General features: G+C 45.5%; 1 protein-coding gene across 3 annotated transcripts in view; it reads left to right on the top strand.

The window, feature by feature from the left end:
• The first annotated feature begins 2,723 nt into the window (after positions 1–2,723).
• The window catches only part of alox5ap (arachidonate 5-lipoxygenase-activating protein), a 67,942-nt gene continuing 45,327 nt past the window's right edge, over positions 2,724–25,338 (top strand). For 2 of the 3 annotated variants that reach the window (XM_060909520.1, XM_060909521.1), the window contains exons 1-3: positions 2,724–2,885; positions 2,999–3,080; positions 3,701–3,771. In XM_060909520.1, coding sequence (XP_060765503.1) covers positions 2,816–2,885; positions 2,999–3,080; positions 3,701–3,771 — 223 coding nt within the window. In that variant the 5' untranslated portion in view covers positions 2,724–2,815. The remainder of the gene's footprint in view (positions 2,886–2,998; positions 3,081–3,700; positions 3,772–25,338) is intronic. The other variant, XM_060909522.1, reaches the window with a different exon arrangement.

Raw genomic sequence — 25,338 nt, forward strand, 5'->3', positions numbered from 1 at the left:
CTATACTAGTAAGAGAGGCAGCAAGGAAGGTGCTAGGGTGGTCATCGGGAAGGAGGAAGGAAGACAAGGAGACATGGTGGTGGAACAAAGAAGTGCAGGAAATTATAAAAGAGAAGAGGCTAGCAAAGAAGAATTGGGACGATCAGAGAGATGAGGAAAGCAGGGGGTTATACAGAAACCAAAAAGAGCAGTAGCGAAGGTGAAAGCAAATGCATACCAGGAGTTGTATGAAAGACTGGAGACCAAAGAAGGAGAGAAAGACCTGTACAGACTAGCTAGGGATGTACAGCAGGTAAGAGTGATGAAAGATGGAAATGTACTGACAAAAAAAGATAATGTATTAAGAAGGTGGAAAGTACTTTGAGGATTTATTAAATGAGGAGAATCCAAGACAGAAAAGGTCATATTCATTGGATACAGCAAATCAGGAAGTAGAGTTGGTAAGTAAGGATGGGGTGAGGGCAGCCATGAAAAGAATGAAGACTGGGAAAGCCGTTGGACCAGATGGTATCCCGATTGAGGCTTGGAGATGTTTGGGTGAGATGGCTATGGCGTTCCTAGTGAGGTTGTTTAATAAGATCCTAGAGAATGAGAAAATGCTGAATGAATGGAGAAAGTTTGTGCTAGTCCCAATATACAAGAATAAGGGAGATGTACAGAGCTGCAGTAATTACAGAGGGATAAAACTGATGAGCCACACCATGAAGTTATGGGAAAGAGTATTGGAGGTGAGACTGAGAAGAGAGGTAGCAATCTGTGAACAGCAGCATGGATTTCTGCCAAGGAAGAGCACGTTGGATGCAATTTTTGCTTTAAGAATGTTAATGGAGAAGTACAGGGAAGGCCAGAGAAAGCTACATTGTGTGTTTGTAAACCTGGAAAAGGCATACGATAGAGTGCCGAGAGATAAGTTATGGTATTGTATGAGAAAGTATGGAATGAATGAGAAGTATATTAGAGTGGTGCAAGACATGTATGAGAACAGTGAAAGAGCAGTGAGGTGTGCAGTTGGAATGACTGAATGATTCAAGGTGAAAGTGGGACTTCATCAAGGATCTGCTTTGAGTCCTTTCTTATTTGCCATAGTGATGGATAGCTTGATAGACGAAGTGAGGCAAGAGTCACCATGGAACGTGATGTTTGCAGATGATATTGTGATATGTGGTGAGTGCAGGCAGGGTGGAACAGTTGAAGGATTTCGGGAGTCATTTGTGCTAGGAAAGTCCCAGCAAATGTGAAAGGTAAGATGTATAAGACAGTAGTGAGACCAGCTGTGATGTATGGATTGGAGACAGTACCCTTAACAAAGAGACAGGAGGTAAAGTTGGAGGTGGCAGAGTTGAGGATGTTAAGGTTTGTGATGGGAGTGACAAGGTTGGACAGGATAAGGAATGAGCACATAAGCAGGACAGCACATGTGGAGAGCTTGGAAATTAAGCTAAGAGAGATGAGACTGAGATGGTATGGGCACTTCCTGAGAAGAAATGCAGAGCATGTTGGAAGAATAATGTTGAGGATGGAGCTGCCAGGTACACGAAAACGAGGAAGGTCAAAGAGGAAATACATGGATGTGATGAGAGAGGACATGGAAGTGGCAGGTATGGTAGAGAAGGATACGGAAGACAGGGAGCAATGGAGACGAAAGATCCGCTGTGGTGACCCCTAATTGGGAGCAGCTAAAAGAAGATAGAAATAAAAGTATTTGTCTGGCATGCTTGAAACTGGTACAGGCTTTTATTTATTTTACCGATATTTTAAAGCTGTATTTATTTTAATTGTACTAGAAATGCCAAAAAAGGTCACGTTCATCTATCCGAACACAGATATCCTAGTGAGTTGTATCTTTGTTGTTTTTTCTCAGCCATCCCATCAATCCATCAATTTGTTGACTTAATGCATGTTTTATATATATATATATATATATATATATATATATATATATATATATATACACACACACACACACACACACACACACACACACACACACACACGTGTGCGCGCATGTGTACCATAAACAATTTGTACACTCTTAAAAAGAAAGGGTTCCTTAACAGCTAAGGGTTCTTCACTTCCATTTGGAACCCACTCTAACAATGTTATAGTGTTTATGTAGAGTTCCCCCAGAGAGACAAGGTGAAGAAACTATCAGTGTTCTAGATGCAATCTAGTGTCGCTAGCTCATGTGTGCTTTCTCTGGGAGTTTCAGCAGATTCAATAGCATTTGAATTTAATTAGCCAGTTTGCTCAATAATTTAGACTTTTTCTGTGCTTGTATCTGGCAATGACCCATCTGGATAAACCGTGCATGTTCTTAGCTATTACTATAGCACATGGGTCAGAAAGATGTTTACCAAACTGAAAATGAACACATCATAAATGTTTTGTTTTTAGTATACTTGATGTTTACAGTAGTTTTCAGGCCTAAAGCTAAAATATTTCCATAAACAGATCACATATGTGCATTTGTTAAACATATCATTAATGGTAAATGCAAATAGATATAACTGCCTTTTGCACTGTAGTTTTTGTATGTTACATGACACTAATGACACTGTCAGTGTTGAGTACTTTTACAAAAAATCAGTTTCCTCTTTTTGTTACCAAAAAGGTCAAATGTAGGAAGGAGATCATTTTGTAAAACAGGAAAAAGAGAAATAATGGACCTTCCCACACAACAGGAAGTGCATTACTAAAAGCTTCATAAAAAGCAAACTGTCTCACCCACGGGTGATTATCATCTCCACATCTTGATTATCATCAGCCAGACCTGAGATCAGCTCTCACAGTCAAGCAAACTGCTCATCCTGAAAACATGGACGAGGAGGTGATGGAGCATATATTTTTACTAGTACTGGTCACACTGCTGAGTGTTATGCAGAATGGTAAGAATTGTAAACTATCTAGAACGAAATCCAACATTTACTGTATGTTTTTAACTTTGAATATCAGCATTTGCAATTAAAATATTTGTTCCTTTTAAATTATTTCATTAAAGCATTGTTTGCTCAGAAAGTTGAAAAGGAATGTAAGGCAAATAATGGCAAATCAGCTGCATTTGACCGACTGTCTTGTGCCAGGTGAGTATGATAATTTGAATTTCCATCATATATTAACTAATTTGCTAAGAAAATAGAGTTCAGATCTAAAATTTTATATCATTATAAAGTTTTCATGTTACATCTCTGAGAATTCTTTGTGCTTGTGTAACAGCTCTTTTGCATAATACCACATATTCCACTTTGCATGTTATTTGCTTCAAGAGAACAATATTGACTTTATAGAAGAATCTGTCTTGCTCAAGGATTACTGCTTAATATAAACACACTCCCAAACTCCTACATAAATTAACTGAAAAGCTATCATACCAACCAAGCCACATTAAGTAAACATGTAGAAATTATGTGCCAAAAAAAAAAAGAACCTTGCCATAAGTTAGGGGTTTCTCCACATCCTGTCCACTTCCTGAATGTTGTGGGGCCAGCTTGTGTCAGTATTTATCCTGGCATTTATTAACTGACAATTAATTAATTAAGAATAACTTATTTATTCATTATGACTATTATATGCACTATGCATAAAGCAAGAGGGTGTGGAGTATGTACTGGAAGTATTAGCCCATAATACAAAAAAAAAAAAAATCCCTTATCTAACAGGATGTATATTCTTCGTATCAAGTCACTGACCTCTTTCTTCTCAGTCGAAACTGTATGGATGCATATCCAACATTCCTGGCAGTCATGTGGTGTGCTGGAATCTGTGTCAATCAAGGTAAAAGGTTTTGATTAATCTGCATCTGATGTTTATATGAAATTTAAGTTTTAATCGCTTCACATTCATATTTAAAACTTAATATATTATGATACAATAATTTAGTAATTAAAAATAACATTAATATGGTACAGATAAAATAGAAACTGGAGCTGAAGCTATAGATCAGCGTTCATCTTTATGGGAACATGATTACTTTGTCGAGGATAATTGTGATTCTTTGATCAACTGCATTATAGATGTGTGGGTGGTAATGTGAAAATTGGAGAGAGTGGTTTTCCTGAATTTAAAAAACACATAATAGTTTAAAACATGGCATAGATGACTATGAGGTTTTTTTTTTTTAATAAAACATGATATGCAAGTATCAGTTTATAGCTAACTGTAAACTAGTGATTGAGAGTTTGCAAGACGCAATAGCTGATGCATTTTTTAACTGGGCTTGTATGTTTCATGGAAACAGTTAGAAATATACCGACAAGTGGTAATTATCAGACTCCAAGTGCCTTCAACGAATACATCACCCCATCCCCCCAATGGCCAGTTCTTGCAAAGTTACAGTGGATATAAAAAGTGAACACACCGTGTTAAAATGCTAGGTTTTTCTGATGTAAAAACATGAGACCATGATAAATGATTTTAAAACTTTTCCCACTTTTAATGTGACCTATAACCTCTACAATTTAATTGAAAAACAAACAAATCTGTTAAGGGGAAAAACATAAAAAATAAAAAATGTACAATAAGCTGGTTGCATAATTGTGCACACCCTTAAAGTGCCATTCCACCATTGGATGTATTCTTTGGCATAAAATACAATATATTTTGACAACATATATAAATGGTATCACTAGATAGAGAAATCTTTTAGCTTCAAAATAATATATCAAACATAATTTTTTGACAACGACAAGTATATTAATTTTGCGACCAAAGTCACCTACCCTTTTAATTTCCGCGTGTGATGTTATCAGCAGCTTCCCCTTCTTGTGTACCACGTGATGTGTGACGTGGCACATATTATCAGCAATGGCGGATAGAACGCGATAAAAATAATACCAATAAATCTAGCTAATACCAATAAATCTAGCTAACTGAAAGATTAACTCAAAATTTTTCGCAATTTTTTTGGCCCCCATATACGAGGAGAAATGACTCTCTCACTTTGGGGGTTTCCTGGTCTAAAAATAGACCGACACGTGGTACACAAGAAGGAGAACCTGCCGATGACATCACGTTTCACTACCGCACGGAAATTAAAAGGGTAGGTGACTTTGGTTGCAAAATTAATATACTTGTCATTGTCAAAAAATTATGTTTGATATATCATTTTGAAGCTAAAAGATTTCTCTGTCTAGTCATGTTGTCATAAAATATATTGTATTTTATGCCAAAGAATACATCCAATGGTGGAATGGCACTTTAATACTTTGTTGAAGCACCTTTTGATTTAAATACAGCATTCAGTCTTTTGGGTTGGGAGTCTATCAGCCTGCCACAGCTAGACTTGGCAATATTTGCCCATGCTTCCTTGCAAAAGTGTTCCAAATCTGTCAGATTGTGAGGGCATCTCTTGTGCACAGCCCTTTTCAGGTCACCCCACAGATTTTCAATTGGATTTAGGTCTGGGCTCTGGCTGGGCCATTCCAAAACATTTTTGGGGTCATTGTCATGCTAAAAAATGAAATTCCTCTTTATCTTCGGCTTTCTAGCAGACACCTGATGGTTTTGGGCCAAAATTGACTGGTATTTAGAACTGCTCATAATTCCCTCCACCTTGACTAAAACCCCTGTTCCAGCTGAAGAAAAACAACCCCAAAACATGATGCTGCCACCACCATGCTTCATCATGGGTATGGTGTTCTTTTGGTGATGTGCAGTGTTGTTTTTGTGCCAAACATACCTTTTGGAATTGTGGCCAAAATGTTCAACCTTGGTTTCATCAGACCATAACACATTTTCCCACATGCTTTTGGAAGAGTTGATGTATTTTTTTTTTTTTTGCAAAATTTAGCTGGGCCTGGATGTTTTTCTTTGACCCTACCTTATTCTCCATATGTCTGGACTATACAGGAGATTGTTCTCACATGTAGTACACAACCAGTACTTGCCAGAAATCCCTGCAGCTCCTTCAGTGTTGCTGTAGGTGTCTTGGCAGCCTCCCTGACCAGTTTTCATCTTGTCTTTTCATCAATTTTGGAGGGACATCCAGTTCTCAGTAATGTCACTGTTGTCCCATATTTTCTCCACTTTTTGATGACTGTCTTCATTGTGCTCCATGGTATATCTAATGCCGTGGAATTTTTTTTGTACCCTTCTCCTGACTGATACCTTTCAACAATGAGATCCCTTTGATGCTTTGTAAGGTCTCTGCAAACCATGGCTTTTGCTGGAGGATGCAACTGAGTAAATGTCTAACCCCAAATAAAGTTCAATCAGAGTAATTTCAATTGATGGCAGGTGGGTACGCAAAAAGACTGAATGCTGTAATTAAATCAAAAGATGCTTCAACAAAGTCTTAGTTTAAGGGTGTGCACACTTGTGCAACCAACTGATTATACATTTTTTTAATGTTTTTCCCCCTAACAGATTTGTTTGTTTTTCAGTTGAATTGTACAGGTTATAGGTCACATTAAAGGTGGGAGAAGTTTTGAAATTATTTATCATGGTCTCAGGTAGGGCGGCATGGTGGTGTAGTGGTTAGCACTGTCGCCTCACAGCAAGAAGGTCCGGGTTCAAGCCCCGTGGCCGGCGAGGGCCTTTCTGTGCGGAGTTTACATGTTCTCCCCGTGTCCACATGGGTTTCCTCCGGGTGCTCCGGTTTCCCCCACAGTCCAAAGACATGCAGGTTAGGTTAACTGGTGACTCTAAATTGACCGTAGGTGTGAATGTGAGTGTGAATGGTTGTCTGTGTCTATGTCAGCCCTGTGATGACCTGGCGACTTGTCCAGGGTGTACCCCGCCTTTCGCCCGTAGTCAGCTGGGATAGGCTCCAGCTTGCCTGCGACCCTGTAGAACAGGATAAAGTGGCTAGAGATAATGAGATGAGAGATGAGATGGTGTGAGAAGGTAGCTCTGCCCTTCTCACGAGTGTAGTGTTTTATAGATTTTATGGTGTTTATATATGAATTATGGACATTTGTGGACTTTTTCCTTCTTTGATTAACTGTGTGTATTACGGTAGCACTGTGAGACAAGGAGGGGCTACGAGAGACATTGAGCGCCTGCACGCATGCATACACACGCACACTACACACATGCTACCCACATACACACAGTCTTTAAAGTTTGCCTACACTATTTGCAGCATGAAAGTTGTCTCCAGTTGACCTATAGCCCTCAGGTATGTGTTCCCAAACTCACTGTTCATTATGTTGCATTACCCCTGTCATTAAAAACAATTAGTGCTTGTCACACTAATAAACAAACCAGCCATAACACAGATATCTCCGGCATTAGGGTGAGGTACCCACTCTCATGCAACACTTTACACCCATATAGCCATCTAAATCTCCGGTTCATTCATGTGCACAAACGCCATACTCGCCTTATGTTTCCTCCATGCTCTGTCACCATATCTGTACTGTCAAACGGAAGCGCGCGCCATATTGGTAGTATTTCTCCAATCATCGTGACTTTGGGTAAGGGGGGGAAATGTTTGTGAAGGGGGTGTGAAAGTGCATGTTGTGTTTGTATTTTTTTTTTGGTGTGTCAAAATATGTATCACCTTTGTAAATAGTGTTTATAATGTGTGTGGTTTATGTTTGGGTTATATGGTATTGTTTTGTATGTGTTAGATTTTGTTTAACTGAGAGTGTATTTACCTGTCAGTTAGAGTGGTATGGGCCAATCATCCTATTACTCAATGATTGGTCCAATTTTGAGGGAATGGATGGGTGTATTTAAACTCCGCTCATTTTGCAGTTGGGGTGTGTGTAGGGAGGAACTGTTTACCAGAGAGAGCTGTGTAGTCTTGGTGCTAAGTGATTTTGAAGCCTAGTATTTTGATTTTGTGTTTAGTATTTTTGTATTGTTATTTTAAATACTTCCCGAGCTTTATTATTTTTGGACATTTTGGTTTGCTGGTGGAAAGTACATTTATAAATAAAACACCTATTTTTGAAACCTATTTTCGCGACTTTGGACATCTTGTTTTACTCCTTGTACCCCTGACTTCCAACCGTATCGGCATCCTGCGAGTCAGGTGGCCACTTGGTCCCTCACATTTGGTTTCCTGAAGTGGTTTCAAACACCAAGAGACACTGGAGTCAAAGGGGAAGCGGTATTTGACAAGGCAAGAGATGGCCTACCGCCGACTGATTAGAGATGACCTGGACAAGGATGCAGATCCAGCAGAGGACCATGAGGACACTGGAGTCATGGATCCAGGTGGGAGTCATACGCAGGAGTCAGAGCTGGCTGCTCTGCAACGGCTCCTGGAGAGGTCATTGCAGAACCAGGAAAAGGAGGCCTTCAAACAAGAGCAGTGCTGGAGGGGCATCCAGGTCCAGTTGCATCAGCTCCGCAATGACTTTGAAGTAGAGAAGCGGGCACCAGCATCACCACCGGCAACGGCGGCAGCAGCAGCAGCACCAGTACCACCACCAGTGGCAGTGGTGGCAACACCACCATCAGGGGCAGCAGCGGCAACAGCACCATCAGCGTCAGTGACACTACCACTCCAGTCATCCAGGGGAGTGGCATCGGCGGCAGCAGTACCTGAGTGGTCCAGGCATGCCATCCCTAAGTTGGAGGAAGGGGAGGATATTGAGCAATATCTTACTACATTTGAGCGGCTAGCATGGGTGTATCGTTGGCCAAGAGACGCATGGGCGGTGATTCTGGTCCCCCACCTTACAGGGAAAGCCAGGGCGCAGGGCCGGATTAACATGGCCAGGGGCCCCTAGGCTACAAGTTGCTGCAGCCCCCCCCCCGGCCACCACCATCTTATCCCATCTATCTGTAAAGAACTGTCTATTTTCTACATTTTAACATTTTTTTTTGGTTTTTTTTTTGGTTTTTTTTTTTCATTATTAAACTTTGTACAGCTGGGCCAGCAAAAACAGAACACCAAAAACTATAAGGTTTAGATTGACAACTTATCACAACTTATGCAACTGTCAATTGAATGTGCCTGTAGGCCTTTTAGGCAACTGAACCTCTCAAGTACATGATGAAGAGGCTATAATGAAAGGCAGTAAAGAAAAAGTAAACAAACTAATGATCAACAAACAGTATCATTCTTAAAAGTTTGTCCTCCTAGATTTTCTTGTAGAAAAGTCATCAATTAGACTTGAAAAATCCAATGAACACAGAATGTCACTTTCAAGAGACATTAGAGACAGGTGATTCAATCTGTATTGGCCCATGGTGGATCTCAGTCTACTTTTAACCAATCCCAGTTTAGAAAAAGACCGCTCTCCACTGGCATTAGTCACAGGCAAAGTCAGAAAGAGTCATAGGGCAATGTCAACATTTGGGAACACTGGCAGCAAGTTCCTCGTTCTCAAAACTTGCAGAAGAGATCTAGCAGAGGTGCCCTGGTTCTGCATTTCACTAACAAACTGTCTAAACTGCACAAGTTCTTCCACAAAATTTGCTTCCACATCACCAGAATATAGTTTCTGGAGCTTACAGGCATCCCTGTGGAGATCTGGCAAGGGCATGGACATGATGTTATTCAAAAATCCGAATGTTTGGTTAATTGTTTTGTAGGAATCATATCTCCGATCTAGTTCTGCATCAGTTCGATAAACTCCAGACACGTTGTTGACGAAAGGTAAGAGGGTACTCCCTTGCCAGCATTGCCATATTTCTCGATATGCATTTTCAGAAAGGGGTCGAATTCGCTAATTACTTCCAGCATTCCCATAAAGTTGCCATTATCCAATCTGCCAAAGATTTCACTATTCCCCCTGAAAGGCAGCCCTCGCTCTGCTAGATGTCTGACCACCACAACCACTCTCCTCAAAACCTCTCTCCAGTATGCACACTCACTATCAAACTGGCTTCTCAGCTCATGGTCAATGCATCCAACATTAGCACACCGTTTAAGGTAAACCATCATCACGTCTCTGTGGCACTTTGATCCTTCATGCTCAGACAAGTGCAAGTATGCATTTTTCCACTGTACCCACACGTCAACGGACAGTTTATACCGAATAATTTGCATGCAAAACAGAAGATTGTACCCTTTGAAGGAGAGTAGAGGAGCGACTCTCTCTGCACAAGTTCACCATTGCCAAGTTTCCTCATGAATAAAGACTTTGAAAAATACCTCTTCTGCTGCTTGTGGATCCTTTCGGTTGCTGCATTATCAGGGTCTTTGTTACGGCACTTATCAGGTCCCATTTTTATCCAGTATTTCCTAGTAGGTTCATCTATTTCGCCCCCAAACCCTGGATCCGAATTTAAGTTAGCATCAACATGGCTAGAATATCCCAGAGACATGTCACAGGCAGCCGCCTGGTCAGATAAGCTAACATTGCATGAGCTTGCGGTCCCAGAAACAGAGGGGGGATTTAGATGTGAAATGTTTGATGTTGATGCTTGAAGGAAACTATCATGCATATCAATGTCATCGGAGTGAGTGTGTGTGTGTGTGTGTGTGTGTGTGTGTGTGTGTGTGTGTGTGTGTGTGTTTGTGAAACTAGTGGCAGTGGCACACTCATCCACAAATGGGACGGGGTCTGAAAGGGATGGTCCTTCACCCTCACCAGAGTTAGTAGTACTACTGGCTGCAGCTGCAGCTAACATAACATTTGCTACGCTAGTGTCATGATGACTTGCACTTGCCAGTTGGGTTTCATTAGGTTTAAAAAACCCTGTTAGTTTTGGTATATTGCTCAATAGAGCTTTGTCACGTTGGGCTTTTTGCCATTGCGCCTTGCGCTTTTGAGCACTGCTCTCGTATTTTCTGTCACACGTGTTCACTGTTCAACCATGGAGTGACATCGTGTGTGACGTCTAACATTTATATATGGAAGGTGGATTTGCCTCACCCAATCAGCATCCGTTTATTTAAATATTCATTTTTGAGCTAATGAATATGAAGTTTTTTTTTTCTTTTGACCAATTGGGGGCCCCCCTGCGAGGCGGGGGGCATGGGGGCCCCTAGGCTGAAGCCATATGAAGCCTGTGCGGTGATCCGGGCATGCCAGGGCAGCATATGTGGCAATGGACCCTGACTGCACCATGAATTATGATCAGGTGAGAGAAGCCATCCTGCAAAAATATGAAATTAATGAGGAGACATACCAATGCCTGTTCCAAGGGCCCGACATAAAGCCTGGTGAGACACCTAGAGAGCTCTACAACTGACTGAAAGATCTGTTCCATAAATGGATTAGACCAGCGATTAAGTCGGTTGAAGAAATCTGTGAGGAGATGATACTGGAACAGTATCTGTGCACCTTGGCCCCAGATATCAGAGTGTGGGTCAAGGAATGTCACCCAAAGAGTGGCCAGAGGGTGGCGGAATTGGTTGAGGACTGTGTTGCAGCTCGGCAGGGACACACCAGCTTTCACCTGAACCATGACAGCAGACCAGCGGCCAGAGGTAGGTCTGATGGTTTTGGTCAGGGTGGTGGTCATCAGCCTAGCAGTCGCCCTAGAGATGGTACTCTCCCCATAAGGCCTAGTTATCCCATAGGTCCCAGAGCACCTACCCAGAGTTACCCCGTTGGTCCCAGAGCATCCACCTTGATAGTGTGTCATCACTGTAATAAGGGGGGACATGTTATGCATGACTGTCCAGCTCGAAAACCCAAAGGAGCTAGTTATAGCTGTCTTCCACGTCCAGAGGGGGAAACAGTGGGGGTCCTGGGGAGGTTGCAGACAGTGCAGGTTTTGGTTAATGGGAAGGAGGCCATGGCAGTGTTGGACACGGGGAGCAATCAGACACTAGTATAGCCACACCTGGTAGATAGGCGAAACCTGTTACCTGGTAGTAAGGTTTCTATTGTTTGTGTTAATGGAGATACCCATGATTACCCAGCAGCAGAGGTGTACCTTGAAGTTAATGGTCAGATTTATCAGTTGACAGTTGGGGTGGTAGAAAGGTTGAGTCACCCAGTGTTAATTGGTCAGGATGTGTTAGTGTTGCCAGAGCTCATACTGTCCAGTAGAGCGGTTAACATGGTCATAGCCAGGTCCCAGAAAGTTACAGGAAGGGCAGAGCAAGATGGTGCCAACACGTTACATGAGTTACCTTTTGCTAGCAGTGATGTAGAATGTGTTAGTAGGGGTAGACTCAGAAAGTCCCAGCAACAGAGACAGAAGGACAGGCTAGAGGGCACTGTTAAAAGAATCAAAGAAATGCAGGTCACTCAGCCAGATGAAGATTGAGAGGAATTGATAACTGATATTAAACAGTTGCAGCAGGAGGATGGGTCACTTAAGAAGGCTTTTGAGAGAGTCATTGAGGAAGATGGGGTCAAGACAGGGGTTCCACCTACTTTAGCTGGGGAGGGGTATGTCCTAAGAGGGGGAATACTCTACCATCAGCCAGAGGGGGGCAGAGAAGAGCAGCTGGTAGTACCCACACAGCTACGTAGCAAGGTGTTAGCCATGGGGCATAGCATTCCCTGGGCGGGTCACCTTGGTCTCCAGAAAACATATGCTCGCATTGTAGCAAGATTTTTCTGCCCAGGGATGTACAAAGAGGTGCAGGAGTTTTGCCAAGCTTGCTCAATGTGTCAGGTCACCAGTAAGCACAAAGCTAGCCCTTACCCCCTTCAGCCACTTCCTTGTATTGATGTACCATTCACACACATAGTCATGGACATTGTAGGCCCACTAGAACAAACACAGACTGTTTTTAAATATATTTTAGTGGTGTGTGACTATGCAACCAGATACCCTGAGGCATTCCCACTTCGCAAGATATCTGCAAGATCCATTGCACAGGCTTTACTGCAGTTATTTTCCCATATAGGCATCCCGAAAGAGATAATAACTGACCAGGGCACAGCTTTCCTCTCCAAAAGCTTGAAGCAGGTTTATGGCGTGTTGGGCATTAAGACTACCCCCTACCACCCTCAGACTGATGGCCTTGTTGAATGTTTTAACCAAATTTTGAAGAACATGTTAAGGAAGTTTGTTGTTGAGACCGGAAAGGACTGGGACCGTTGGCTGCCCTACCTCCTTTTTGCATATAGGGAGGTACCCCAGGTGTCTACTGGCTTCTCGCCGTTTGAACTGCTGTTTGGCTGGCCAGTGAGGGGGCCTCTGGACGTGCTGAGGGAGGCCTGGGAGGGTCCTCAGACTGCAGATACTCAGTCAATTTTGGCACATGTCCTCAAGATGAGGGAGAAGATGGAGCAGATGACTGAACTTGTGCGGACTAACATGGAGAAGTCCCAGACCAGGCAGAAGACCTGGTACAACCAGACGGCCAGGCAGAGGACTTTAGTGCCTGGGCAGAAAGTGCTGTTTCTTTTGCCCACGTCAGAGAGCAAGCTGTTGGCCAAGTGGCAAGACCTGTACAGGGTTGTCCGGCGGATGGGTCCAGCGACATATGAGATTGAGCTACGAGGGAGGAGGAAGCCAAGGCAGACCTTCCATGTGAACCTGCTGAAAGAATGGAAGGAGCCAACAGCTACCCCAGGATTACAGCTCAGGCTGCAGGTGGTGGTGCAGGAAGACGATAGACCAGAGCAGTTCTTCCCTAGCAGCCAACCAGCTATGGCCCTGGACGTGTCACACTTGTCCTCACAGCAGCAAGCAGAGCTGGCTAAGATCATCCCACCAGACCTGTTCCAGGAGGGGCCAGGTTTCACCACAGTGGTGGAGCACTCCGTCACTTTGAATGACACAACCCCGGTGCAACAGCGAATGTATCATGTGCCAGAGCATCTGTTGCCTTCCCTCAGGGCTGAGGTGGAGGATATGCTGGCACTGGGGGTGATTGAGAGATCGACCAGTGAGTGGAGTAACCCTGTGGTGCTGGTTCCCAAGAACCGGCTCACTGAGATTCTGCATTGACTTTCGGCAGGTTAACGCCCAGTCGAAATTTGATACATACCCCATGCCACGTCTGGAGGATTTAATAGAGCGGCTGGGAAAGGCCACTTACATTACAACACTGGCCTTATGTAAGGGCTATTGGCAATTTCCCTTGACAGAAGAGACCAAGCCCTACACAGCATTTCATACTCCCCAAGGATTGTTCCATTTTAATGTTATGCCTTTTGGGCTGCAGGGGGCGCCAGCCACTTTCCAGAGGCTTATGAATATTGTGCTCTCAGGTACAGAGTCATTTGCAGCAGCTTATTTGGATGACATTGTGGTCTATAGTGCCACTTGGAGGGAACACCTGGAACATCTGGAGGAGGTACTTCACAGGATTAAGCAGGCAGGCCTCACCATCCATCCCCAGAAGTGCGCCATTGCCTAGGAGGAGGTGCACTACTTGGGGCATGTGTTGGGCTGGGGAGTCATCCGGCCACAACAGGACAAGGTGGAGGCTGTGCAGAACTGCCCAAGACCTCGGACAAAGAAGGACATCAGGTCATTCTTAGGCCTGGTGGGCTGGTACAGGAAGTTCATTCCGGATTAACCTGACCCGGAAGGGTAGCAACCTTCAAGTGCAGTGGGGGGAGGAGCAGGAGAGGGTCTTTGTGGATTTAAAGGAGGTTCTGTGTAGGGGTCCAGTGCTGCAGAGTCCCGACTTCACCAAGCCTTTCACTGTACATACTGATGCCTCGGGTGTTGGTATTGGTGCAGTCCTTCTCCAGGGTGAGGGGGAGGACCAATGACCAGTGGCTTTTATTAGCTGCAAATTGTTTCCAAGAGAAACCAGGTACACTGCAGTGGAGCTAGAGTGTCTGGCAGTGAAATATGCTCTTGATTCATTCAGGTATTATTTGCTTGGTGGGCACTTCATGCTTGAGACTGATCATCGCGCCTTGCAATGGCTTGGGTGCATGAAAGACACAAACGCAAGGATTACTCGCTGGTTTTTGGCATTGCAGCCATACCGGTTCACAGTGAAGTACCGTGCTGGAAAGTACAACACTGTGGCTGATTTCCTGTCCCGTCACCCATGTGGGTGACTCCAGAGGCGGAGGGCCTGTCTCTCCACTCCTGGTTCTGAGACTGCAGAAGGGGGGGGGGGGGGGGGGAAATGTGAGAAGGTAGCTCTGCCCTTCTCACGAGTGTAGTGTTTTATAGATTTTATGGTGTTTATATATGAATTATGGACATTTGTGGACTTTTTCCTTCTTTGATTAACTGTGTGTATTACAGTAGCACCGCAAGACAAGGAGGGGCTACGAGAGACATTGAGCGCCTGCACGCATGCATACACACACACACTACACACATGCTACCCACATACACACAGTCTTTAAAGTTTGCCTACACTATTTGCAGCATGAAAGTTGTCTCCAGTTGACCTACAGCCCTCAGGTATGTGTTCCCAAACTCACTGTTCCCCTGTCATTAAAAACAATTAGCACTTGTCAGGCTAATAAACAAACCAGCCATAACACAGATATCTCCGTGCCAAGCATTTAGTCTAACATCTCCGGCATTAGGGTGAGGTACCCACTCTCATGCAACACTTTACACCCATATAGCCATCTAAATCTCCGGTTCATTCATGTACACAAACGCCATACTCGCCTTATGTTTCCTCCATGCTCTGTCACCATAGCTGTACTGCCAAACGGAAGCGCGCACCGTATTGGTTGTATTTCTCCAATCATCGTGACTTTGGGTAAGGGGGGGAAATGTTTGTGAAGGGGGTGTGAAAGTGCATGTTGTGTTTGTATTTTTTTTGGTGTGTCAAAATATGTATCACCTTTGTAAATAGTGTTTATAATGTGTGTGGTTTATGTTTGGGTTATATGGTATTGTTTTGTATGTGTTGGATTTTGTTTAACTGAGAGTGTATTTACCTGTCAATTAGAGTGGTATGGGCCAATCATCCTATTACTCAATGATTGGTCCAATTTTGAGGGAATGGATGGGTGTATTTAAACTCCGCTCATTTTGCGGTTGGGGTGTGTGTAGGGAGGAGCTGTTTACCAGAGAGAGCTGTGTAGTCTTGGTGCTAAGTAATTTTGAAGCCTAGTATTTTGATTTTGTGTTTAGTATTTTTGTATTGTTATTTTAAATACTTCCCGAGCTTTATTATTTTTGGACATTTTGGTTTGCTGGTGGAAAGTGCATTTATAAATAAAAGAAAACACCTATTTTTGAAACCTATTTTCGTGACTTTGGACACCTTGTTTTACTCCTTGTACCCCTGGCTTCCAACCGTATCGGCATCCTGCGAGTGAGGTGGCCACTTGGTCCCTCACAGATGGTCTCAGGTTTTTCTGATGTAAAAAACTATCATTTTAATGGGGTGTGTACACTTTATATCCACTGTACATAGGACAATGAAGATTCCATCAATGAACAATTAACATGGATGAACAAGTGTTGCCAGGCAAAACAAACCTCGCCCGGCAGCACTTATTTTATACCTATATGTTGATAATGGTAATATATCTCAGTCACCAGCTGTCAGGTTATAGTGCTATGAAAATCCATGACCTTGAGTTTGACATTTCAAATTCATTCAAGATCAAAGGTCATGGTGCCAAATGAAAGCCCATATGGCACTTCCTATAAGTTGATAATGGTAAATATCTGTCTACCATCAACCTTTTTCAAATTACAGCCCTCTGAAAATCTGTGACCTTGAGTTTGACCTTTCAACATCACAGATCATGGTGCCAAATGAAAGGCCATATGGGAGTTCCTATATGTGCATAATAGTAAACATTTGTTTATCGGCAACCATTTTTGAGTTATAATGGAAAATGTTATTTTGACCGAAATATTGACCCTTCCGGTGACTTTGACCTTTACCTTCACCCAATTACCCCCAAAATTTAATCAGGTATTTTACAGACCATTGGCTACCTATCCTGAAAATTTGAAGTCAATCGGTGCAACCATCTAGATGCTAAATTGTAAACAAACAAACAAACAGCACTGATTACAATACCTTGCCCCACTTACTCCATCACAGGTGAGGTAACAATGAACATATACCTCATCTCATCTCATTATCTCTAGCCGCTTTATCCTTCTACAGGGTTGCAGGCAAGCTGGAGCCTATCCCAGCTGACTACGGGCGAAAGGCGGGGTATACCCTGGACAAGTCGCCAGGTCATCACAGGGCTGACACATAGACACAGACAACCATTCACACTCACATTCACACCTACGGTCAATTTAGAGTCACCAGTTAACCTAACCTGCATGTCTTTGGACTGTGGGGAAAACCGGAGCACCCAGAGGAAACCCACATGGACACGGGGAGAACATGCAAACTCCACACAGAAAGGCCCTCACCGGCCCCGGGGCTCGAACCCAGGACCTTCTTGCTGTGAGGCGACAGCGCTAACCACTACACCACCGTGCCGCCTTGAACATATACCTATTATACAAATATTCATAAATTTGAGTCAGTTAGCCAAATTGTCCAAAGGCATTTTTTGTGTGTTTCCAGCCAAAGTATTATGAGGAAAGATATCTGTGAAGATTCTCAGCCATCCAGGTCATAGTAACCTGTGGGTGGTAAAAGAGAGAAACTGGACTTGCTTGAAGATTCTTGAAGACGTTTTACCTCTCATCCAAAAGGCTTCTTCAGTTCTGTCTGACTAATAGGGAGTATCAAGTATTTATCCTCTCATGGATGAAAAGCAATCCTAAGGTGTCGTTGAGTCATCCTGTTGGTGTGGGTCACTGGGTGTGAACGGTCTCGAGAGTTGTTGGGGTGATCAATGGATTGCTGGTTCTGTCTGTCCTCCTGTGAGTCACTGAAAACAGCTGGGTTTTGGTGTGCATTCAGTTGTCTGGGAAGTGTGCCAAGGACTGCATTGTGGGTGGCTGATAAATGATATCTTAGACCCCCACCTCTGTTCAGTGATGGCCGTTCCAGGTTGACAAAAATGGCTTCTTTAACTCCTCGCTCATACCAACGATCCTCTCTGGCTAAAATGCATACGTTGCAATCCTGAAATGAGTGTCCTTTGTTGTTAAGATGAAGATAGACAGCAGAGTCCTGGCCTGAGGAACTGGCTCTCCTGTATTGAGCCATGCGCCTGTGAAGCGGTTGTTTTGTTTCCCCAATATATGAGTCCGTGCATTCCTCACTGCACTGAATTGCATACACTATGTTGTCTTGTTTGTGTCTGGCTATTCTGTCCTTAGGGTGGACCAGTTTCTGCTTCAGGGTGTTACTGGGTCTGAAATGTACCGGAATGTTGTGTTTGTAGAAGAGCCTCCTGAGTTCTCAGATAGACCAGAAATGTAGGGAATGACAATGTTCTTGTGTTTGTTCCTGTTATCCTCCTTGTCCATTATGTTCCATTTTCTGCTCTTGAGGAAAGACCAGTTGGGATACCCGCAGTTCTGAAGTGCTTTCTTGATGTGATTCTGCTCCTTCTCTTTTCCCTCTACCGTTGTAGGAATGTTCTGAGCCCTGTGTTGCAAGGTCCTAATGACCCCCAATTTGTGTTCCAGTGAGAGTCGAAGAGTAGGTACTGGTCTCTGTGTGGGGGTTTCCGGTAGACCTTGATGCTAAGGCTTCTGTCTTGTCTAATGTGTACATCACAATCCAAGAAGGCTAGATTATTCCCACTGACATCCTCCCGAGTGAAAGTGATGTTGATATCCACTGCATTGATGTGCTTAGAGAAGGCTTCCACCTCATGGGTTTTGATTTTAACCCAGGTGTCATCCACATATCTGAACCAGTCGCTGGGAGCAACTCCTGAAAAAGTGGTCAAAGCTTTATGTTCTACTTCCTCCATGTAAAGATTGGCTACAATAGGGGACACCAGTGAGCCTATGGCACATCCATGCTTCTGTCTGTAGAAACTTTCATTAAACTGTAGAAACTTTCATTAAAGGCCCCAACTGGGCCTTATTCAAGAGCAGAAAAAGGAACATAATGGACAAGGTGTTAGGGTTTTGCTGGGATTCGAACCTGGTTCGTTGGTGTGATAATCCAGCAAACCCCCACTAGGCCACCAGGGGGATGACTCAAATGCAGAGGCGTGAGGCGGAAGTAGAAAAAGAATCAAAAGGTTTATTTAAACTATAAACACTATATACAGGGCAAAACAAAAGACAAAAAAAAAACCAAAGAGTATAATCCAAAAGAAAAGCAAAGTGCAAAAATACAAAAGCTAAGAAGATCAAAAAACACAGTACAAAGGAAACTGGAGATAAACATAACAGCACAAAGACTCCGTGACAAGAGGACTGAACTCAGGGGTATAAATAGACAAACTAATTAAGGACACAGGTGAAGATAATTAGGCAATTAACACAAACTCAAAACACAGGAACAGTGGCGGCCTCTAGAGGCCAAAATGAACACGACATGAAAAGGAAATAACAGCGGCCTCTAGAGGCCAAAACAGTCCTAGTCCTAACAGGACCCCCCCCTCTAGGAGCGTCTCCTGACGTTCCCAGGGCGATCCGGATGGGCCGAATGGAAGTCCCGACATAGTTCTTTATCAAGGACATCCCGAGCAGGAACCCAGCAGCGCTCCTCAGGACCATAGCCCTCCCAGTCCACCAGATATTGCAACCCGCCGCGGACCCGGCGGGAGTCAAGCAGGCGATTCACAGTGAACACAGTCTGCCCCTGGAAGATGCGGGGGGGTGGGGGGTTCCTAGGGGCAGGGGCATACGTAGACGTCAGTACGGGCCGTAACAGGGAAACATGGAAAGTGGGGTTGATCCTCAGAGTCCGGGGCAACTGGAGCCGGTAGGAGACAGGGTTCACCCTGCGCACCACCTTGAAGGGGCCAATGTAGCGAGGAGCAAGCTTGCGGTTCTCCACCCGCAGTGGAAGGTCCTTAGTGGACAGCCAAACACGCTGCCCAGGGCGGAAAGCGTGTGCAGGTCTTCTATGGCGGTTGGCCTGAGTCTGGTTGGTTCTGGAGGTCTGTATGAGGGTCTTCCTGACCTTGCTCCAGGTCTTGCGACACCGTCTCACATATTGGTTGACCGAGGGCACCCCCGCGTCCTCCTCCTGGTCCGGGAACAGAGGTGGCTGGAACCCGAATTGGCACTGGAATGGTGACAGCTTGGTGGCCGATGACTGCAGGGTGTTGTGGGCGTACTCCGCCCATGGCAGCCAGGTGCTCCACGATGTCGGGTTATCCATAGCCAGGCCTCGCAGGGTGGTTTCCAGGTCCTGGTTGAGCCTCTCCGTCTGACCATTGGACTGTGGGTGAAACCCAGAGGAGAGGCTGGCAGTGGCTCCGATGACCTTGCAGAACCCGTGCCACACTCGGGAGGAGAACTGGGGCCCTCGGTCTGAGACGATGTCCTGTGGAAGACCAAAGACTCGGAAGACATGATTAAACAAAAGTTTCGCAGTTTCAAGAGCAGAGGGGAGTTTGCACAGTGGTATGAAGCGGCAGGCCTTGGAGAATCTGTCAACTAAGACCAAAATGACCGTGTTACCTTGTGACTCAGGGAGACCCGTGATAAAGTCGACTGCCACGTGGGACCAGGGACGCCGGGGAATGGTCAGAGGATGCAGGAGACCCTGGGGACGCTGTCGTGGGTTCTTGGTTCTGGTGCAAACCTCACAGGACAGGACAAATGACCTTACTTCCTTCTCCATGTTAGGCCACCAGAAGCGTCTTTTCAGGAAGTCCAGGGTCCTCCGAGCTCCCGGGTGGGCGGTGAGAGGGGAAGAGTGACCCCACTGGAGAACCTTGGCCCGGGCTTGATGTGGGACGTACAAGAGGCCTGGTGGCCCCGTCCCAGGACCGGGGTCCTGGCGTTGGGCTCGTCGGACAGCCTCCTCAATACCCCAGCGGACAGGGGCCACAATCCGAGACACAGGGATAATAGGCCCGACTTCATTCTCCCTGTTAGTGGCAGAGAACAGTCTGGACAGTGCGTCAGGTTTGGTGTTCTTGGAGCCGGGGCGGTATGAGAGGGTGAAGTCAAACCGACTGAAAAACAGGGCCCACCTAGCCTGTCGAGGGTTCAGTCTCTTGGCTTGCTGGAGGTACTCCAGGTTCTTGTGGTCAGTCCAAACCAGGAATGGATGTTGTGCTCCCTCCAGCCAGTGCCTCCACTCCTCAAGGGCCAGTTTGACCGCTAGCAGTTCTCGATCCCCCACATCGTACCGGGACTCAGCAGGACTCAGGCGGTGGGAGAAGTAAGCGCAGGGGTGCAGCTTTCCTTCCGAACGTTGAGAGAGCACCGCGCCGACACCACTGTCCGAGGCGTCCACCTCCACGATGAATGGTTGGGAGGTGTCCGGGAGAACCAGAATGGGTGCCGTGCAGAAGCGGTCCTTGAGGTCTTTGAACGCCTTTTCTGCCTGAGGAGACCAGCCATAAGATCCACCTGTCCCTTTGGTGAGGTCTGACATGGGTGCTGCCACAGAACTGAAGTTCCTGATGAACTTGCGGTAGAAGTTAGCGAATCCTAAGAACCGCTGAACCTCCTTAACGGATTTGGGAGTAGGCCAATCCCGGACGGCCAGGGTCTTGGCAGGGTCCATTTGGAGTTGGCCTGTCCGTACAATAAATCCCAGAAAGGAGACCTCGGGAACATGAAATTCGCATTTCTGGGCCTTGGCGAACAGATTGTTCTGTAGCAGCCTCTGGAGAACCTGGCGGACATGGTGGCGGTGCTCCTGCACGGTCTTGGAAAAGATAAGGATGTCGTCGAGGTAGACAAAAACGTATAGGTTAATCATGTCCCTTAAGACGTCGTTGATTAGGGCCTGAAAAACAGCTGGTGCGTTGGTGAGTCCGAAGGGCATCACCTGGTATTCGTAGTGCCCAGACGGGGTGTTAAAGGCAGTCTTCCACTCGTCTCCCTGTCGGATACGGATGAGGTGGTATGCGTTCCGTAGGTCCAACTTGGTGAAGACGGTGGCGCCTTGGAGCAGGTCGAAAGCTGTGGACATCAGCGGAAGGGGATATCGGTTGCGCACAGTGATCTTATTCAGGCCCCGGTAATCAATACATGGTCGGAGCCCCCCATCCTTCTTGCCGACAAAGAAGAAGCCGGCTCCAGCAGGTGAAGTGGAGGGTCGAATAAACCCAGAGACCAGGGCATCTTTGAGGTATTCCTCCATGGCCTTGCGTTCTGGCTGAGAGAGTGAAAACAGTCTGCCACGAGGAGGGGTAGTCCCAGGGAGCAAGTCGATGGCACAGTCGTAGGCCCGGTGCGGAGGAAGAACGGCGGCCCTGCTCTTGCTGAATACCTCCTTGAGATCCCAGTACTCTGTGGGAACTTGAGATAACTCGGTGAGATCAGGGGGCTCGGCAGGAGACACAGGAGAGCTAGAGAGCAGACAAGAGGCATGGCATGCAGGGCCCCATTCCACAACCTGGCTTGTTACCCAGTCTATGCGAGGGTTGTGGCGAGTAAGCCAAGGAAGGCCTAGAATAACTGGGAACTCAGGTGAAGGAATCAGGTGCAGGGATATTTCTTCCTTGTGACCTTGAGACTGGAGGAAAACTGGAGAAGTAACTTGGGTGACTCTTCCATCACCTAACGCTTGGCCATCGAGGGCAGACACAGACAGTGGGACTTCAAGAGGTGCAGTCGGAATATTGATGCTTTGGGCGAAGTGAATATCCATAAAGTTCCCAGCCGCCCCTGAGTCTATCAAAGCTTGACAAGAGTGGACAGACTCACCCCAGGAGATGGAGACCGGGATGTAGATTCCTTGGCCAGGGAGTCCGGGAGAGAGGGTAGGCCCCGTCACAACCCTCCCTCGGCTGGACGGGGCGGTCCTTTTCCCAAGAGTTCGGGACATGATGCTCGGAAGTGACCAGGCTTGCCACAGTAGATGCAGCACTTGTCCCTCCTTCTGCGCTCCCTCTCAGATGCGGAGAGGCGAGTACGACCCACTTGCATGGGTTCTGGACAGTCACTGAAGGAGGTAGACGGTCTCCAGGTAGAGGTAGGGAGGCTGGGGGGGCTCAAGGCTTGGTGGCGTTCTCTCATCCTGTTGTCCAGACGAATAGCATGTGAGATGAGGGTTTCGAGGTCACTTGGGCATCCAATAGAGGCCAGACCGTCCTTGATGGGGTCAGACAGACCATGGTGGAAGGCTGACACCAGGGCAGTCTCGTTCCATCCACTTACTGCTGCGAGTGTTCGGAACGAGATGGCGTAATCTGCGACGCTTCCTCCTTGCCGGATGGACATGAGCTTTCGGGCTGCGTCGGTACTGATGTCTGCCTGATCGAAGACCCGAAGCATCTCTTCAGAAAACAGCTGGAAATCAAAGCACTCAGGTCCCTGTCTTTGCCAGATAGCAGTAGCCCAGGCTCGCGCCTTACCAGCTAATAAGGTGATCACAAAGGCAATCTTGCGGCGATCCGTAGTGTAGGTGGTAGGCTGAAGCTCAAAGGTGAGTTGACACTGGGTAAGGAACTCTCGGCACTCACTGTGCTTGCCGTCATACCTCTGTGGTGCAGGAAGGCTGGGTTCGCGAGGTGAAGAAGGCAGCATTGCAGGAGGCACTGGAGCAGGAGTGGGAGCTGGATCAGGAGCAGGAACTGGATCAGGAGCAGGAGATGCAGGCAGAGATGTCAGCTGTGCCAGGGTTTTCCCAATTTGCTGAAGCAGTTCCTCGTGGCGAGCGAGGGCCTCACGTTGGCTGGTGAGCGTACGTCCATGAGCGTCCATGGTCGCTCCGAAGCGTGTCAAAGCTGCCATAATTCCCTGAAGGTTGGCCGGGTAGACAGTTGAAGCAGCCTCTGCTGAGTCGGTCATGACGGAGTCTTTCTGTTAGGGTTTTGCTGGGATTCGAACCTGGTTCGTTGGTGTGATAATCCAGCAAACCCCCACTAGGCCACCAGGGGGATGACTCAAATGCAGAGGCGTGAGGCGGAAGTAGAAAAAGAATCAAAAGGTTTATTTAAACTATAAACACTATATACAGGGCAAAACAAAAGACAAAAAAAAAACCAAAGAGTATAATCCAAAAGAAAAGCAAAGTGCAAAAATACAAAAGCTAAGAAGATCAAAAAACACAGTACAAAGGAAACTGGAGATAAACATAACAGCACAAAGACTCCGTGACAAGAGGACTGAACTCAGGGGTATAAATAGACAAACTAATTAAGGACACAGGTGAAGATAATTAGGCAATTAACACAAACTCAAAACACAGGAACAGTGGCGGCCTCTAGAGGCCAAAATGAACACGACATGAAAAGGAAATAACAGCGGCCTCTAGAGGCCAAAACAGTCCTAGTCCTAACACAAGGAGGATAACAGGAACAAACACAAGAACATTGTCATTCCCTACATTTCTGGTCTATCTGAGAAACTCAGGAGGATCTTCTACAAACACAACATTCCAGTACATTTCAGACCCAGTAACACCCTGAAGCAGAAACTGGTCCACCCTAAGGACAGAATATCCAGACACAAACAGGACAATGTAGTGTATGCAATTCAGTGCAGTGAGGAATGCACGGACTCGTATATTGGGCAAACAAAACAGCCACTTCACAGGCGCATGGCTCAACACAGGAGAGCCAGTTCCTCAGGCCAGGACTCTGCTGTCTATCTTCATCTTAACAACAAAGGACACTCATTTCAGGATTGCAACCTACACATTTTAGCCAGAGAGGATTGTTGGTATGAGCGAGGAGTTAAAGAAGCCATTTTTGTCAACCTGGAATGGCCATCACTGAACAGAGGTGGGGGTCTAAGACATCATTTATCAGCCACCCATAATGCAGTCCTTGGCACACTTCCCAGACAACTGAATGCACACCAAAACCTAGCTGTTTTCAGTGACTCACAGGACGACAGAGAGAACCAGCAATCCATTGATCACCCCAACGACTCTCGAGGCCGTTCACACCCAGTCCCCAGTGACCCACACCAACAGGATGATTCAGCGACACCTTAGGATTGCTTTTCATCCATGAGAGGATAAAGACCTGATACTCCCTATTAGTCAGACAGAACTGAAGAATCCTTTTGGATGAGAGGTGAAACATCTTCAAGAATCTTCAAGCAAGTCCAGTTGCTCTCTTTTACCACCCACAGGTTATGAGGAAAGATATTTTATTATTAACCTTATTTTCCCAGAGATTTAAGAACAGTGCTCACAGTGGTCAATTTGAATGAGTCACATGAGTTATTAGTCCTGTACATGACTTACATTTTGTGTGAAACCATGAAAGCAATCATGAGAATTGTATGTGTAAATTAGTCCCCATGTCCTTTGATCAAATTATGGTGGCCATATTATTTACAGATTATGTTTTTGATAATTTGAGTTTTATACTCACCTGAGTATTTTAATATCAAGATTGTGGGCAAAAAAAACCCTAGAAGTAATTTGCAATATTATGCAAATTATCACACATTTCTGAAGGAATAGCTAAATGGTAAAAAAGTAGTTTTTTTTTAAAGAGATTGAGCAGATATTTTAAGGAGATATTGTTGTTGTTTGTGTGAAAAAAGGCATCTCCCAGTGGGAAATTTGACTAACACTACATCAGATTGCAGCGGTTCCCTACCCAAACATACCATTCAAGTTTTATGGCA

The sequence above is a fragment of the Neoarius graeffei genome, chromosome 25 (genome assembly GCF_027579695.1).
Source record: "Neoarius graeffei isolate fNeoGra1 chromosome 25, fNeoGra1.pri, whole genome shotgun sequence".
Classification (NCBI taxonomy): Eukaryota; Metazoa; Chordata; class Actinopteri; order Siluriformes; family Ariidae; genus Neoarius; species Neoarius graeffei.